Source organism: Lampetra planeri, chromosome 3 (genome assembly GCF_965212315.1).
Source record: "Lampetra planeri chromosome 3, kcLamPlan1.2.h2, whole genome shotgun sequence".
Lineage (NCBI taxonomy): Eukaryota > Metazoa > Chordata > Hyperoartia > Petromyzontiformes > Petromyzontidae > Lampetra > Lampetra planeri.
In genome coordinates, this window is record NC_136109.1 from 22,388,820 (window position 1) to 22,404,081 (window position 15,262).

The following is a 15,262-nucleotide window of genomic DNA, read 5'->3' on the forward strand; positions in this document are numbered from 1 at the left end:
CTGCAGCCTGTGGATGGTAAAGCTCGCAAAGATACTATATCAGCCAAAAGTCTGCCAGGGATTTGATTGAAAACCGGCCAAATAGAGCAAAAATGTTGCTCAATAGTGGACACAAACCAGTGCTAAAAGTGGCCACCTTTGCATCCTAGCCGTTGACAGCCATGGTCTACGGATGTACTGCTTCGACAGACCAAAACATTTATTTTACGTAGTGGTACAGAATAGAGATGTATTTACACATCAATGCCTTCTATTACATACGCAGCTTATCGCCGTCGTCGTCATGCACATGCTTGCTGACATTGTGCCTCGATGCATGTTTTGACAGCGCCTTGATTTAAAGGTGCGCATCCCCGTCGCCTGTCGCCTGCCGGATTTAGCCTGGGTCAGGATCCCTGCTGCTGCTGTTGTCCTCGTGTCCCCGTGCCTGCGGCCTCCTGGCGACATGGGCGGTGGGCGCCTGCTTGCTCTAGTGCTGGCTCTGTCCCTCACGTGCTGCTTCGCGCAAGGTCGGTATTTATAGGGTGATTTATGCACCTGGGGGGCGGGGAGCAGCACCGCACTGTGAACTCGGTGACGTAAGTTAGATACCTGGCCAATGCTAACATCAGCGGCGTGGGACATCTGAATTGGTCCTGGACACGCTGACCAGACGTCTGGCCGGCGTGGAAAAGCGGGCCAAATTATCCTCCAGAGGGGCGCTCTAGAGCCCCTTCTGCCAGCAGTGGCATGAACTAGAAAATGCGGGGCTGCACCTTAACCCTTAATTACATGGACACACCCCCACAGCTCACCAATCCGCACTCACCAGCGTGGTGGACGATGTTTAACAACCCACTGACTGACACTGTCTGAGAATGCCTTCATCCGGCAGTGGAGTGACAAAAGGGCTCAAACTATTTTCAAAATATTTTTTTTGGGACCTGAGTTTCATGCACAGTCCTTGGGTGCAATATTTTAGCGCATGTCGCCCAGTGCCGGATTATCCTAGTAGCAAGAGTAGAATTTGCTACGGGCCCCGCACTTTTAAGGGCCCCGCGCTAAATGCTTTCAAGCTATCAATTTCGGTTCAGTGATTCTACACTTGCTCTATTACTATAGTACTATACTGCCTTCAACTTTGACGAACGACTGGGTGTTTAAGGTTAGCGATTTTTGGTATTTTTTGGCTGTATAGAAAATGAATATGTATGCTTTTTTAATTTAGGGCCCCTTTATAACATATGCTACAGGCCCCGCACGAGCTTAATCCGGCACTGATGTCGCCACGGATCATGGCAACAAGTCCATTACCAGCACGCCTTAAAGTTGTCTTAAACACACACACACCATTGACAATTGATACAATTATATTGCTCTGTACGGAAAGTGGTGACTGACACATACCGAGTAATGCTTTCATTGAAACCAATTTTAACGTTGTGCAAAAATAGTCAGTCCTACAAAGCAGTTAAACATGTAATTGAGTCATGGGGTGATACCTACCTGTACTTATCGCATGACTGCAAGGAATGGTGAAAGTTTTGGGAGGGACTTCATTTAGCAGTGGATAGATACTAGCCTGATGATGATGAGTGCCCATTGAGATAATTGTCTCTTTCACTGGCAGAGCCAGTGGGGATCACACATGGTTCGAATTCGACCCTCGATCTATGGCTGCGCCATTTTCGCACATGCGTCGAATAAAAATCAAGGGACAAGTTGTTACTTGCTAAGAGCTCCTATCATTTTTCATTGCTGGAGGGGTTGCCCCCCCCCCCCACCTGAAAATCCTGGCTCCGCCATTGGTCTATTTTGCCTGGGATGCAAGGTAAAAAAGTGGTTTCTTACTTAATTAAGCATGGGGTGGTACTCTTCAATTTATATCCCTGAGTCAGTGGTACAAATTCCACATTCCTATGCCAGGGTAATTATTTCTCGAGGACAACCACTGTTGACGTCCCCACAAAAGAATTAAAATGTTATCCATCCTGGAGGGATCAAAGGTTGGGTGAACCTCCAATCGGGATTTGAACTCTCAACTTTCCTTTTGCAAGGTGCACACCGTTGGAAGCACCTGCAAAGGATGCAAAGGATGGTACAAAAATATGTTGGTACAGTGCAATGAACATTGCAACTCTCACAAAAATACGTGACAAAAAGCACGAAGAAGCAGAAATATTACATCGAAAAAATCTATCGCGGGAATGGCCACAAATATTGTTTCGGCCCATCCAGCGTTCCGCTCTCACGATTTAAAGTGTATCTGTCTTCATAACCCCCCCCCCCCCCCGCAAATTTTGTCAGAGCTGACTGAATGGACGGCGTGGTTCAACGTTGACCACCCCGGCGGGAACGGGGACTACGAGCGCCTGGAGGCCATCCGCTACTACTACCGGGGCCGCGTGTGCGCACGCCCGCTGGACGTGGAGGCGCGCACCACCACCTGGGTGCCCGCCGATCACACGGGCGAGGTGGTGCACTTCAGCCCCGAGCAGGGCTTCTGGTGCATCAACAAGGAGCAGACGGCGGGCAGCGAGTGTTCCAACTACCACGTGCGCTTCCTCTGTCCAGTCGGTCAGTGTACAAGAGTATGTCCTGTTGGGGTTCGAAGTAAACCGAGTCCCCGTGGCTGACGCTTAGATGCTGCATTGCGGGAGTGCTTTATAATCCCGCGTTGGTTTTTGTGGTCGTGCTGCCGTACAGCTCTGCGGTGTGTTATCGGGTTGTTAGCGCGTGAGCAGGTGAAGGAGCTTTTCGTGTGTGGAGTTCAACCCAGAGATAATACCACGCATAAGCACTCACTAAATAGCTGAAAGGACATTAATTTTTAACCCAATGCGTGGCTCGTGAATAAGAGTCCTTGGATTCAGGTGTAGATTACCTGGGTAAGTAAGTAATTATTGTGACATTATTATTACCGAACAACACGCGGTACTAAAATATTGTTGGAGATTCCAGATGTCAGAATTATGAAAAAGTGTGAAAGCAAACTCTGCATGAATGGAGCCCACGTTTATTTTTGCAAAGGGATATTTGTGTGCGTTCACACCGATGTATATGTATTTATAAATGCATATTTACATCTGTGCGTTTTATATATATATTTAGACATTGTATTTCACAAATAACATCCAAAAGGAAATGCGACCCCTTTGTTCAGACTCCGCTGCAAACGTATTAATCTTTTGTGTCACGTAGTTTTGCCTCGTGGTCGTTGATGTGAAAAGGGCCAGCTTCAGTTTCATGAACTAAAATGAATTATCGGATGGTCATTGGCAGAGTCGGCGAGCAGATGGACCAAGTGGTCGGGCTGGAGCGGCTGCTCTGTCAGCTGTGGGCCGGACGGGGTGCAGACCCGGCAGCGGGAGTGCATGCCGAGCGCACCAGACGCGTCGTGCCCTGGCGCGAACGTCGAGGAACGAAGCTGCTTCCCGCCTCCTCGAACCTGTATCCTATTGCGAACCCGGCCAGCGGTCAAACGTGGCAAGGGACCTCCCGTTAAAGGTGTGTGTGTGTGTATATATTTCTATATATTAAACAGCTCCTTGCGTTTACCTACAAGCACACTGTAGGGTCTGCAAAATTATTAAGAAATCGAGTGAAACAACCTTATTAGACTCAGTCATGGATTGAAGACTACAGCGCAGTACAACTCAAAAACACATCAGAAGATCTTCGCAGTGCTATACTAAAATGTGTGTGTGTTTGCGGTAGTGTAGCGGTTAGCGTGATGCGTTATGACCCAGCAAGCCAAGTCTGATTCCTGCACACCACCAACACCAGGTGACGATTATCTGAACCTGTCCTGAGCCTTTCCTAGGTCGACTCAGCCTCAAATGGGTACCTGGTGCGATGTGCTGACCACCCACATCCTCGTGTGCCACGCCAGCCTTCATCGGTGCTACTCGCCAACAGCATTTGACCCAACAGTCCGTCAAGGCTACACGGGGGATCTTTGTCTCCGTATGTATGTGCGACCTCTCATTCAGCCTGCGCGCTGCAGTGTCCGGAGGGGCGGCCAGACACGTCTTGCCGCGTGTGCCTCTGCGAGGGCCACACCATCTACGGGCGGGTGGCAGCGGACGGCGGGGCACCGCTCGCCGGCGCTACCATGCGTCTCACGCCGCCCTCCGCGGTGCAGCAGCTCGTGCCCGAGCGCGCGCTCGCCCGCACCGACCACAACGGCGTGTTCGAGATGCACGGCGTGTGCGCCAACAACCACACGGAGCTGGGCGTGCACCGAGACCGCTTCGCCCCGGCGGTCTTTCGGGTGCAGCCCAAACTTCGCGGCAAAGGCATCCTGCGTGCCACCCTCCAGCTGGCCGGTGGGTTCACACGGATGAGAGAGAGCCGCGTAATTCTGGCCACTACCATGTTTTTTAACCACCTTTGTTCACGTTTCCGACACACGGTACACTCCCAACAATAAAGAAACTACCTCGTGTTACGGGCCGTGTGGGGCCTTATTCACAGGGCTTATTGTTGGGGTGCAATTCAGAGTTGACCGTTTTTTGGTCAATACATTTTTTTAACGTACAATTTCAAACGTTGATTGGCTTTTATGGCACTGGAGTTAAAGATATGGCATTGTTTTGCGATGCAGTGGCACCCCGTTGTTACGAACCACCTTTGTGAGTTCTCCCACATCCAATATAAAACAAATTAAAGTCACCAAAAAAATTCACATTGACGCAATTACAGTGGTTCCCCAATTTCACGTTTTCCCACATTTAACATAACATCTGTTTGGTCGCTTGAAAAATGTAACATCCCCGTGTTATTGTACATTTGACAGCAGTTCTATTAATGCAGGGGTGGCATTCGTCCAGTGGTTCATGATCTGCGCTAAATACCTGGGGACCTAATTTTGATTCCTGGTCACGTCAGTGGGGAGTGATATCTGAATAGGTTCCAGTCCCCACCTTGATCAACAAGCGCTGACCAACATGGTGACGTATGGTCAAACAACCCCTATCACCAACTTGATATGGGGAGGTCGTCATCCAGGTGTGGATTGATAAGGAGCTGTAAATTATTGTTATTACAACATTATATTCAATTAAAGCTAATAATTACCTTTCGATGTTTGAATTATAATGCGGACATTTTGCATAATTTATTTATCATAAACATAAATAGGGCACTAATAAAGATGAACATGTGGCTTGGGACGGGAAAAAAACGCCACTACCATAGAATGGTTCAGGAGGTAACATCCTCCCAATGTAAGCTGGTTTATGCGATTCATAAATGAATTGCTTTTGCACCTTCGATGGCCAAAGTTGTATAAACGTACACTAACCGCGTCTATTTTATACGTGCGCAGAAAAGCCACAAATTGTCAAGCACCCAGAGAGCCGAGCTCGGTTTGAGGGCCAGAGTGTCACCTTTTGCTGCAAAGCCACAGGACACCCCCTGCCCACCAAATACATCTGGTGGGTACTATGATGCGGTCTCTTCACAAAGGGACCCTTTATCAAACGGTGTTTATCATCTTCAGCGTATGTTTGGGCAATGCAACGGCAAACACACGCACTCGGTAACGCGTAGCTTTTATTTTCGCGCGGGTTTTTTAAACCCTTTAAACCTCCGCATGTCAGACATAGCGGCGGTGATGTTTGTCCTATTGAGATTTTAGAGGGTCCCTGGGTATTCTACAACATCCTGACTGTGATTTTTATGAGTTACGTGCTGTCGAGATCACTCAAGCTTTTTGGTTTACAAAGCTTAAGCGCATAGTAAGATATTTTAGCTGTGCACTTCAAACTGCTGTCTAATCACAACGTTTGAATTATTCATTAGTGATTCATAATATCATGACATTGGCCATGAAAGCCTTCGGATAACAAAATGGATGATATCATTAAAGACACCTTGTAGTTTTACACTTTATCTTAATTACTGAATATATCTCCATAATAGAGGTTTTTTGGGTTAGATCACGTAAATATATAAATGTGTCGTTAAAACTCGCCACTACCCGACACAGCCAACTAGTAAGGGTTGTCACGTGAACAGAACGTGCCAATTCGTCACTAGGACAGCACACCGGTGTGTTGGAGAGGCAAGCCACAACATTTACAAACTGAGTACGATGTTTCGCCAGTAATTACAACTAGCTTCATCAGGCGACAGCCAGATTTGTCGAGAAGTTTACCTGTTTCGTTCCTTATATAGAGGCGTAGATGTGTTGACCACCCTTCTGCGCTCTTGCACAATGTGGGGGGGGGGGGGTGGGGGATTACTGAGGCAACGTACATTATGCATGTGCATTATGCGAGCCCTTTAAACGTGTCGTTCCTGTCTATTGTTTTTTTAATTAAAATAGCCCGACCAACGGTAATCTCTATTGAAGTACGCTGCCCTTTGTAGGCATGCATTTACGCGATCTAACCCAAAAAAACTAAATTATGGATGATATTGGTCGCAAAAGCCTACGTGTTAAACTAAATATATCTCCACAATTTTTATGATGTAGCAAATTGCTTGCAGTGGGTATACCTGTTTAGAACACCGTGATAGCGCAGAATACATTTTTACTGTTTTGCTGTAATATGCTGGGCTGCATATTACATTTTAAAAAATGCATATTACATAGTTAATTAACCACCTACACGTATCGCCTGCATCTAAAAACCCACGGCGTCGTTTGTAGCATCACGGTAAACCCCGTTAGAGTATCTCAAATGACCTTTGTGAAGATGACTAAGCTCCTGCTGTCGTTTACAACTCTTTCTAAACAGAATAACGGCTTGCATCATGCTGCGATGCATGTGTACAACTATGCGTGTGCTGGCTGGTGTTCTAATGTCTGCAGGTACCACAATGGCTCCATGCTGCAGGGAGGACACAAACAAGATAGCAGCCTCGTGCTTTCTAATCTTCGGCTCCACCAAGCCGGCGATTACCACTGTAAGGCTGTGAGCGAGGTTGGTGCTGTGAAATCCTTCCCAGCCAAGCTCTCATTGCTGCGTAAGTTTTTCACGGAGAACGCACAGAGTGTCCTCCTTGCACCTTAGGCCTTCTTATTTTTAGTCGTGGCTCGGCTCAGGTTTGGCTCGCTTCGAGCGAGCCAGCTCAAAGTCACGCTTAACTTGAGCCGGCTCTGAGCACGCGTACCACCCAGGCTCAGGATTTTCACAAGCACGAGCCTGAGCCAAGCCACGGCTGAGCCTGTCATGGCGTCTTTGGAAGAAAGTGAGCGGCTCATGCCTTGAGCTGAGCACTGAGTGTTAGAGGCCAAGCCAGAGCCGAACCACGACTAAGAATATTCATTCTGGTGCCAGCGCATGCACACACAACCATGCAACATTCGTTCCCTTTAATCATCCCGGCTAATTAATCTAAGCTTTCAAGCCCCCCACAAAAGAGCCCCCGTGTTTACTGCCAATGTGCTGCTGTGGCTTTTGACAGCAGTTATTTTTCGTTTGTTTTGTTTTTTTAAGAGGCCACAATCTGTTTTCCTCCACCCCAAGAGATCGTATTAATTGTTCTCGGCTGTGGAAAACAATATTGAGTTCCCTGAAAATATACTCTTGAGGGCAATTACATTACCACGCTGTGCTACTCGATGTAGAACACAAAACACATTAACAGGTCATTTGTTGCAATGCAATAGTACAAAAAGAGTGTGTATATTGCCATGAATAACAAGGTGTACTTTAACGACTGAATGATGCCGTGATGTAATGATTAGCTCACTGGACTTTCAATCTACAGGTCGACGGTTTGATCTTTTGGTGTGGCATTTAAAACAATAGTGCAGGTTTCTTTTACTAAACTACATTTTTTTTATTTTACCAGGGAAGGCCCACTGAGCTATAGAGCAATTTTTCTGAAGCGACCTGGCCACAAGTGATAGCTCAACGAAGTAGCTTATCACGTGGATATTTGTAGCAGCCAAATACTCTAAAACATGTTTCTAAATGTGGAGGGAAAAACCGGAGGCTCCGGAGGAAAATCCACGCAACCACGGGGAGAGAGACATGCAAACTCCAAATATACAGGCGTCCGTGTCAGGATCAAATCCATGACCTCCTGCGTACTAAGCGAGGGAGTTAACATTCCGCCACTGCGGCGCTCAACAGCCCTACCACGCCCACGCCTCTGCCCATGCCTCTGTGTGAACGGGAAGACCTCCATTAGACGATTGGCAGGTCGCATGTGATAGGGTAAAGTGTGGGTACTCCCACCTCTTCCAAGATGTCTGTCCAGCGTGGAAGAGTAGGCCAAGTACTCTATAAAGGAGCTCCCTAGAGCTCACTCCGATGGAGGCCCTTCTGCCAGCAGTGGTCTGTGCAAGCATTTGCAGGGCTGCACCTTGGCCGATGACAGTAATGACAGGGTTGTGTATTGTAGGAATGATGTAAATATAGGATGCTTAAAATTTTTTTAACACTTATATGGAACTATCGTTTTTAATGGAAAAAGAGCGGGTAATAATACGCTGTAATATGATAACAAATGTAATGTTAATAGCTTCAAAAATTCAAAGAGTCTCCACTTGTTCGCCATCATTGTCAACACGTGCCTGGAATCTTCTCCAGGTGGTCTCCAGAGCCCGGAGGCATATTTATTGTGGTGTTGTTGCAAATTCTCAGAAGTGTTAATATTTTTCTGAAGCACCCTATATGAAGCAGATGTACACATATACCGGCCATAGTAGCTGCCTTTATTTAATTTAACCAGTTGTACTGCCACTGAAAGAATACGTCTCTTATACAAGAAAGCCCTGGGGTAGGTACAAAATACACAGTAAAATAGGTGCAAAAAAAAACAATTCAGAACAACACAATGTGCATAGCATGAATAAATGTTTAATAAAATATATATATCCATACATACATATACAGAGGCATATATGCACAGAGCACAACAGGTGTTATAGGCTTCTGTGGGGGGCTACATTATGAGCAGCAGAGGACAGTGCAGACCAATATATATTGTTGTACTATCCTTCTATACCCCCATGGCTATGTTCCCTGCCTCCACCAACCCACATGGACTGGCACGGTGAAGTATGGTCAAATAACATGTGACCCACAGAGCGTGGAGAGGCGACCGTCCCCCAGCGGTGGATTGAAAAAGCACGATGCATCATTGTTGAATTATATTCTATTACAGAATAAATATTACAGAATAAATATTACCTAGCAAGAACCGATACAAAATTAAGAAGTGCCGTTTTGCATGATTTCTTTATCTATAGAATGTGTATTATAATGGCCAATACGTGACTGGTAATGTAATGTGACTACAGGGGCTCATTTCCAGCTCGTTAAAATACCGCACTTGCGTTCAATGCCCCTCGTGACATCTTTGCCGTTGCGTTTGTGTGGACGTGCCGCTCCTGATGCAGCTGCGAAGGACCCGGCCTGTAACCCCACGCCGACGGCGAATCTCATCCGTCTGCCACACGACTGCTTCCAGAACGACTCAAACTCCCTCTACATGGACGTGGGCGCCTGCCCCAGCAAGCCTTGCGCCGGAGCCGCCGATTTTGGCGAGTGCGGCGACCCCACCAAGCACTGCTGCGGCGTGGCGCGCATGGAGGAGCGCGACATAGCCTGCCAGGGCTACAAGCTCACCACCATGGCGGTGACTGAGTGCGGCTGCGGGAAGTGCGTCAAGCCCAAGGTGTTGGTGCGCGGGCGAGCGGTGGCGGCCGACAACAACGAGCCCCTGCGCTTCGGGCAGATCTACATCGGCAAGAACCGCGTCGGGTTCACGGGGTACAAAGGCACCTTCAGCTTCTCGGTGCCCGAGGAGACCGAGAGGCTGGTCGTGACGTTCGTCGACCCTTCGCAGAAGCTGGTGGACTCGACTAAAGTGTTGCCCTTCAACAAAAAGGGAGGCACCGTTTTCATTGAGGTCAAGATGCTGCGGAAAAAGCCGCACGTCACGCTGAACCCAGCCGTCACTAATATAGTCCCTCTTGGGGAGGCAGAGGGCCAAGATCCCATCGCGGAGATGGAAATCCCGCCGAACTCCTTCTACCTGGCTAACGGAGAGGTGTACAGCGGCTTCGTCAAAGCCAGTGTTACATTTTTAGATCCACGCGTGATAGCAACGTCAGCTGCTGCACCGAGCGACCTGAACTACATTGACACGGAAGGTGACATTTTCCCCCTTAGGACGTACGGAATGTTTTCCGTGGACTTCAAAGACGAGCAACTGCAGGAAACGCTCAACTCGGGCAAAGTGAAGATTTACATCGACTCCAACCAAATAAAAATGCCGGAGCATCACAACAAAATGAAGCTCTGGTCATTAAACACTGAGACGGGGCTTTGGGAGGAAGAGGCTGATTTCAAGTACTCGGAGAGTCGCCGTAGTAAGAGGGAAGAGCGTACATTCTTGATTGGAAATGTTGAGATCCGTGAACGGCGAATGTTTAACCTAGACGTTCCCGAGGAGCGGCGCTGCTATGTCAAAGTGCGCACGTATCGAAGTGAAAGCTTCATGCAGAGCGAACAAGTTCAAGGAGTTGTGGTTTCGCTCATAAACATGGAGCCCAAGGCCGGCTTTGCCAGTAATCCGCGGGCATGGGGCCGCTTTGACAGCGTGGTGACTGGACCCAACGGAGCCTGCCTACCTGCCTTCTGCGACAGCCTCCAGCCAGATGCCTACACAGCCTACGTGACAGCGAGTCTGGGTGCCGAGGAGCTAGAGGCCGCTCCATCATCACCCAAACTTAACCCCAACCTGGTGGGCGTGACGCGCCCCTTCCTCGACAAGCTGCAGTACCAGCGGACGGACCACGAAGATTCGGCCGTAAAGAAGACAGCTTTTAAAATCAACCTCGCCAAGCCTGATCCCAACCTCCCAGACGAGACTAATGGCCCCATTTATGCTTTTGTTAATCTCAAGGAGTGTGAGCAGGCACCGTACTCGGCCAGCCATTTCCGCTTCTACAGAGTGGAGGGTGACAGGTACGAGTTCAACAAGATACCCTTTAATGAAAATGACCTCATGTCCTGGACGGCCAACTATTTGTCTTGGTGGCCCAAGCCACAGGAGTTCCGTGCCTGCTACGTCAAGGTGAAGATCACTGGGCCCAAGGAGGTGATGCTTCGCTCGAGTAACGTTGGCGGCACGCACCCAGCCACCACGGGCCAACTGTACGGCGTGCGCGACGTGCGCAGCGTCAAGGACATGACCTATCCCAACGTGTCGGCTGCCTGCGTTGAGTTCAAGTGCGGGGGCATGCTCTACGACGAGAGCCGCATCGACCGCACCCTGGTGACCGTCGTTCCGCAGGGAGACTGCCAGCGTCAGAGCGTGAACGCCATCCTGCAGGAATACCTGGCCAACCACCCTCCCCTTGCCACTAACAATGCGAGCCAAGCTTTCACCATGTTCGCCCCGCTTGACCCACTGGGCCACAACTACGGCATTTACACGGTGACGGACCAGGACCCTCGCACGGCCAAGGAGATCGCGCTCGGCCGCTGCTACGACGGGACGTCCGACGGGGCGTCGCGTGTCATGAAGAGCGACGTGGGCATCGGCCTCATGTTCGCCTGCCGCGAGCGGGCGGTTGGGCGCGAGAGCCTCTTCGAGAGGGTGCGCAATTCCTCGCCCGTGGTCACGCGCACGCAGTCGTCCCGGGTCAGCGTGGCCTCCGGAGGGAGGACCCGCAACGGAGGGCTGCGGCGGAGGGGAGCGACGGTGCGCGGAGGCAGGGCCTTCGCCAGAGTCCGCGAAATGCAGAGCGGTGGCGCGGCGAGGGCGAGCCAATGAGGGCGCGGACATCAACCGAGCGGCGAACCACCGACAAAATATTTACGTGGACAAAAAAAAAAGAGTGGGACGTGTGCTTGCGTCACGTGAAGTAGCAGCATCGTCTCTGTTTTGTGATAAATATGTGGTATTTTTGTCCACGTGAAGATGTGTTGTGCACGGTGAAATGATGTAATGCAGTTAATCGTTTTCGGTGGCTGATGAAAACTGGAAAAATTCCATTCAACTGCCATTCAATTTCATTGCAGTTCTTGCACTTGAAAATGTAATTGGCTGCTTTTGCCAAACATCACTTTATCGTGTATTTGACCTTTACTCATAATATTATTTTTTCCGTATGACCTCTGCTCATAATAATTTGAACAATAATTTCAAGTAGATCTATTATGACATTACCAACATGCCTAACACGCACGCAGTGGAACAATAGCAGAGATTGTTGTAAATACAGTGATATGTTTAATATCACAATAGCCTTGGATATTTTTCAAGTCAATGTTTTGGATCACGAATCAACAATGCTAATTTAATAGCTGGTTCAGCTGGCATCACAAAAAGCTTTGGATTTTTGCTAATTACACATGTGCACACACGTCCAATACCCACAGATGTGGATATTGTTGCAGTATTCAACAGATGACTTCATTGTCTAAAATAAGACTTCAATAAAGGTGCTCAACAACTATGAATTACTTAAAGACTAGTGTGGTGCTAATAATTACATTTTGAGTTTGAAAATGTCGATAAGAACTCGGGGTTGTTGTAAACTGACTGCAGTTAATCATAGAAATGTGAGGCATAGTTATAATATAGGGGGCGCCACGGTGGTGAGACGTTAACTCCCTCGCCTGGTATACAGGAGGACGTGGAGTTCGATCCTCGACCCTGATGCCTCTATATTTGGAGTTTGTATGTTCTCCCCACGGTCGTGTGGATTTTTTTCTCCGTGGTGCTCTGATTTTTCCCTCGACATTTGAGAATCAACATGCGTTTTAGAGTGTTTGGCTGCAATTTGTGGCCAGTTCGCTTCTGAAACAAGAGCTGTATAGCTCAGTGGGCCTTACCTGGTCAAATAAAAAAAATAGTTTAATGTATCTTGAACTTTGCCTGAAATATACGAACGTGTACTCGTTACATGCCTTACCTTTAAAACCAACATTCTCCGAATAAATGACCTAGACTGCTTGACGCAACCAAGCAAGGCATGAGCTTATTTTAAAAAAAATTGAAGTAATAGCAACCTCATGTATTACGTTATGTGATTGTGGCATATGCACATTGTTAACCTAAAAAAATACACACACAATGTTGCTGACATCGCCAAATCAATTGTTTAACCAGAGTTAGTGAAATGCGTTCCCCTGTCTCTTCACGAGACGGAATTTGCCATCAAGATTTGTAATTTAAAACTGAAACCATAATGAAAATTACCTACTGCTGGACACTATTTGGCATGTTTTATTAATTTATTGTAGCATGATTTGTTTTAGTATATAGTACATAGCATATGACTATCACGAGATTTTCCATTGTGCGTTTTAAATGTTTGTCTATCACGTAACTGTTTATTTATCTTCATATATAATGTAGTATCGACAATCTTTTCACTAACATCTCAGACTTTGATATTTGTTCCATATATATTTACTGTGTATGTTAAAGAGTGCCATAACTTGGCTTTAAAGCTGAAAAAGTTTACCGGTATCAACGGTTGTATTTTTTTGTATAAATAATGCAACTTTTACGATGTATAGCCTCTACCTTTTTGATCATTAATAAAGTAATGCTGTATATTGAAATCTGTCCGTTTAACACGTAGACTTTGTCTGTCCCTTTATAATATTTTATTGACCTGCAATGAATGCAATGAATTGTACTGTTGCAATGAATTGTACTGTTGCAATGAATTGTACTGTTGCAATGAATTGTACTCTTGCAATGAATTGTACTGTTGCAATGAATTGTACTGTTGCAATGAATTGTACTCGAGGTAAAGGTAATGCAAGTAACTGTTGAATGAGCGACGTTAGAAAGCATACCTTTATATTTGTATAGGACTGTGAGGTTCATAGTTGAAAAAAAGCCATGTAACAATACCCTTCATCATAACCATCACCGCCACTTAATAACCCATGCAGTACATCTCCAGGCACCCTGCGACGTGAGAGCCCCTGCTGGCAGCTGTCCCTGTGTGGCGCAAGGCGAATACAGCGCTCGCCTGCAAGTGTCAGTCGGGGGCAATGTTGTTACGTTGCTTTTTAAATTAAGTGAATTTGCGAGTAATGTATCAACTGCGCACCATGACACTGGCACACACGGCCTACTGGTTTTAAAATAACGCCGCTGAGAAGTAGACGGCGAGTATTTGTGATTCATGCACCAGGATCGCGAACCTTTGCAACAAGCGACAAACGCGAAACCACTGGGCCACGTCACCATCGTTTGCCAATTTGTGCGCCTACGGTTAGTAGCGCGGTCGGCTACGTACGGCATGAAAGAAGTTAAACGTACGTACAACATGCATGGCAAATGTTAAATGTCATCGTGACGCCTTTTGCGGTATCGAAAATATGATGGAAAATGGTGAGCGCACGCTTCATGATAATGCGGTATAAATGTATTAATCATCAATGTGGACACTGGCAAAAGAAAATGTAACACAGGATGAAATGTGCGCGAAGAGCGACGGAGAGCAGCATGCTTGGCATTGCACTGAAGAGCAGGAGGAACACACGGATTAGACATCAGTTTCACTGTTCGAACAAGTAAGTGGGCTTAGGCAGGACACGTCACTCTCAGGGTATGCCGTGATGTCACAGAGCAAGAGGTCAAGGTGTGATATCAGTGCACAATGCTGTCATGTTAGAGAGCACAGAGAAAGCGGTCATGGCATAGAGCACCGAGCAAGCTGTGATGTCACAAAGAACAGCATGCAGTGTAGTTACAGAGCACGCTGTGATGTCACACGGCACAGATTAAACTAATGGCACACAAGAGAGCGTAAGCTATGAGTATATGAACGCTGTTGTGTTATAGAGTGCCGAGCAGGTTATGATGTCACAGATGTAGTGTTGGTTAATCCTAGTACACATTAAGAAGATTAATTATCATTCAGACATGAGTAGCTTGTCCCTAGCCGTCGGTAAAGTATAACAATGAGCAACTAGTGATATGAGGCATGTGAAAGTTGCGTATTTAAAAAAATATACAACTAAACGGGCAGAATCTATGCCCGTATTTACAAGTCAACGCTTGATTTAGTTTTTTTTAAGTTCGATTATGACAACTGTTTCGATGAATTAGCAGTTTTGACTGTACAGGAAAACCAGAGTTTTTAAACTTGTGACCGAGACCAAATCACGTGGGATGCTCCCTGTCTCATCAGATCTCAGAAGATGAGCAGGGTTGAGCTTGAATCGTAAATAAATTGTTGAACACAGTAGATGACAGCCCTTACAGGCTGGGGGGCGAGGGGGAATTGCAGTTTTGTCATTTAATGCTTCCCTTATTAAGAAGCCCACTGGAGCTATGCACCTTT

General features: G+C 47.2%; 1 protein-coding gene across 1 annotated transcript; it reads left to right on the forward strand.

Annotated features, from left to right (window-relative positions):
- The first annotated feature begins 334 nt into the window (after positions 1-334).
- Positions 335-13,517, forward strand: CILP (cartilage intermediate layer protein). Its single transcript, XM_078623932.1, has 7 exons — positions 335-509; positions 2,287-2,556; positions 3,262-3,486; positions 3,972-4,307; positions 5,309-5,417; positions 6,800-6,954; positions 9,341-13,517. The coding sequence occupies exons 1-7, from the start codon at positions 446-448 to the stop codon at positions 11,722-11,724; spliced, it is 3,543 nt and encodes a 1,180-aa protein (XP_078480058.1). The 5' UTR covers positions 335-445; the 3' UTR covers positions 11,725-13,517.
- Positions 13,518-15,262: the final 1,745 nt, after the last annotated feature.

Excerpts from the sequence above, each read along its gene's own strand:
- CILP (XM_078623932.1), top strand. The coding sequence starts at position 446 with ATGGGCGGTGGGCGCCTGCTTGCTCTAGTGCTGGCTCTGTCCCTCACG. Across the intron at positions 3,487-3,971 it reads CAAGGGACCTCCCGTTAAAG|CCTGCGCGCTGCAGTGTCCG; the intron begins GTGTGTGTGTGT and ends CCTCTCATTCAG. Across the intron at positions 5,418-6,799 it reads CTGCCCACCAAATACATCTG|GTACCACAATGGCTCCATGC; the intron begins GTGGGTACTATG and ends TAATGTCTGCAG.